At 36.0% G+C, this 2,500-nt stretch overlaps 1 protein-coding gene across 2 annotated transcripts in view; it reads left to right on the top strand.

The window, feature by feature from the left end:
• Nucleotides 1–2,500, top strand: part of LOC137992383 (tRNA:m(4)X modification enzyme TRM13 homolog) — a 282,513-nt gene that overhangs the window by 262,803 nt on the left and 17,210 nt on the right. The window contains exons 3-4 of one of the 2 annotated variants that reach the window (XM_068837705.1): nucleotides 669–735; nucleotides 2,174–2,236. In XM_068837705.1, coding sequence (XP_068693806.1) covers nucleotides 669–735; nucleotides 2,174–2,236 — 130 coding nt within the window. The remainder of the gene's footprint in view (nucleotides 1–668; nucleotides 736–2,173; nucleotides 2,237–2,500) is intronic. The other variant, XM_068837706.1, reaches the window with a different exon arrangement.

Here is a 2,500-nt window from a genome sequence, read left to right as displayed (position 1 = left end):
GCTAGTCACCATTTTCTTCTGATTCTCAACTACTATACTATATATATAAATCTGGAGGTAGATCTAGAGTCAACCTTGGCATAAAGTGCTCAATGCTGTGGTAGCAGAACCAAGTATACATAAGTTGAAGGATTAAAGAGGACGCAACGATTCTCTGTGACTCTGAGTTTCATGCCTAAGCGCTCGTCAGACAGAACTTTCGTCACACAGAAAGTTCTGTCTGACAAGCGCTTAGGCGTGAAACTCAGAGTCACAGAGAATCGATGCGTCCTCTTTAATCCTTCTTTAATCCTTCAACTTTTGTATATATATACTTATGTGTGTATATATATATATCTTGCAAGGGTGGATGTTTAACCCAATATGTATGAGAATGTACTTATAATTGGTTTTTATACCTTGTTTTTGTACCTTGTCAGACAGAACAGAAAGTTCTGTCTGACAAGCGCTTAGGCATGAATCTCAGAGTCACAGAGAATCGATGTGTCCTCTATAATCCTTCTTTATCCTTCAACTTATGTATATATATATACATGTACTTATGTGTGTGTGTATATATATATATATATATATATATATATATATATATATATATCTTATCTTGCAAGGGCAGATGTTTAACCTAGTATGTGTGAGAATGTACTTATAATCGGTTTTTGTACCTACAGCACAGTGTTTGAAGATCAGCTCGCAAAACATCTCAAGAAGTGCAATCAAACAAAAAAGACTCGAGTGGTAAGTTTTTGAATCAGATCAATCAATTGCTATTGTATTCAATACCACGCAATTTTTCATGGAATGTGTGAAAAATGATTTGCTTGGTTATTACCCATGGATCATTACATCATTGAAACAACGAGTTTTGATTGGCTTTTATTTAAATATTTCTCCACATCAACACCGTGAGAACCACTGTGAGAAATTTTACGATGAGTTCGTGTGTACTTTGCACACAGTAAAAAATACTAATAAAAATCTTTCTGATGGTCAAAGAGGTTTTTCTTTTAAAGCACGAGTGGAATTGTTATCTATGGAGTGTAAAGTGGAAATCGATGCTATGTACATTTGTAGGACTTGTTGTCAGCGCTAAAGAAACGAAAGCGCTGCTGACGAATCTTCACGAGGTGAATATGTATAGCACTATTCAAAAGATTTTCCACTTGAAAACGTCTCCCGTTATATCCCTTACCACTCAATGTAATTCTAACGCCTTGCTCAGACCAGCCTAGCCATTTTCAAGAACAATCTACAAAGCGTGTTGCCCTGGAAGATTTGAGATGTGGACATGTCGAGGAAAATAACAGCTCAACGGCAACGATCTGTGCTGCTCTGAAGATCAGGGTCGTACCTGGTTGGAAGACTTGCAAATACATCCTTTCCTTTGAAGAGTGCTTCTATCCTATAAAGCCAAGGTATCTTAAAACTATCGGAGACGCTCTTTAATGCACGTTTGAAGTCTACCTCATTGACCACCATTTTGTTAGAATTTAGCTCCAAAGAAATATGAGCCACGCAAATTTTGGTCAGCATAGATCACTTAATAATATATGCAAAATTACACTCCTCTCTGATTTTTTCCTGTGGAAAGTGGGCGGCTGTACACAGGCTACACCATGTCATTTCACCAATGTCCAGTTTGCTAACCTCTAGAGCTCAATTTGTAATATATACTTAAATGGAGAGATGAACTGGATATTTGCAGTCACCTGTCCCCAGTTCAAAGGCTGGATAACTTTATCCAGTGGATAAGTCACCATCCATAGTGTAAAATAATTATAGTTCACGTTAAACATGACAAAGGTTTGTGAACACGCCTAAATACTTAGATGTGCTTAGAGTATGTATAATTCACAGTTACGTGAGCAAATACTTGAATGCATGGATTGAAATTATTGTTGGATAGTGACTTATCCATCACATAAAGTTATCTAGCACTTGAACAATAGTAATAATTTATTATTATTGTGACTGTGCCAATGAGAATGAATTTAATTGTGAACCTGAAGCCCTTAAATTCTGTCTAAAGGACAGCTAAAGATGCAAAAAGGGTTAGAGACTTAAGCAGCTTGGCATTGCTGTTCAGGGAATTGGCAGAGTTCACAAATGTTTCAGGTCAGGGAGTCACAGATTATTGTGATTAGTGTCAGTGTGACTTGCGTTTTTCTTTTTCTAGGAATATTACAGTGCAAATATCAACTCTGGTATACTAAATTATTCATTTTGTCCTGATGAAAAGGTAGGTATAACATGCTGTATTGCACTGGAAGCTTGATTATGGATTTGTTCATCACCTTTCGAATTGTTGATAAAATACTGTAATGATGAAAAATTGTGATTTAAGGACGGTGCCTACTAATTCAAAGGTATTTTTCCCCGGTTTATGATTATGCAGGAAATGACACTAGATCTTAACAAGTTCTTTTGAAATCCAAAAGGCAAATTAGGGGTAACCACGCATTTTTCAAAGATAATTCAAGAATAATAATTATAATGTAAAAAG

This window comes from Montipora foliosa, chromosome 2 (assembly GCF_036669935.1).
Source record: "Montipora foliosa isolate CH-2021 chromosome 2, ASM3666993v2, whole genome shotgun sequence".
Lineage (NCBI taxonomy): Eukaryota > Metazoa > Cnidaria > Anthozoa > Scleractinia > Acroporidae > Montipora > Montipora foliosa.
The sequence above is the reverse complement of the archived record's forward strand: the minus strand, read 5'-3'. Positions and strand labels throughout refer to the sequence as shown.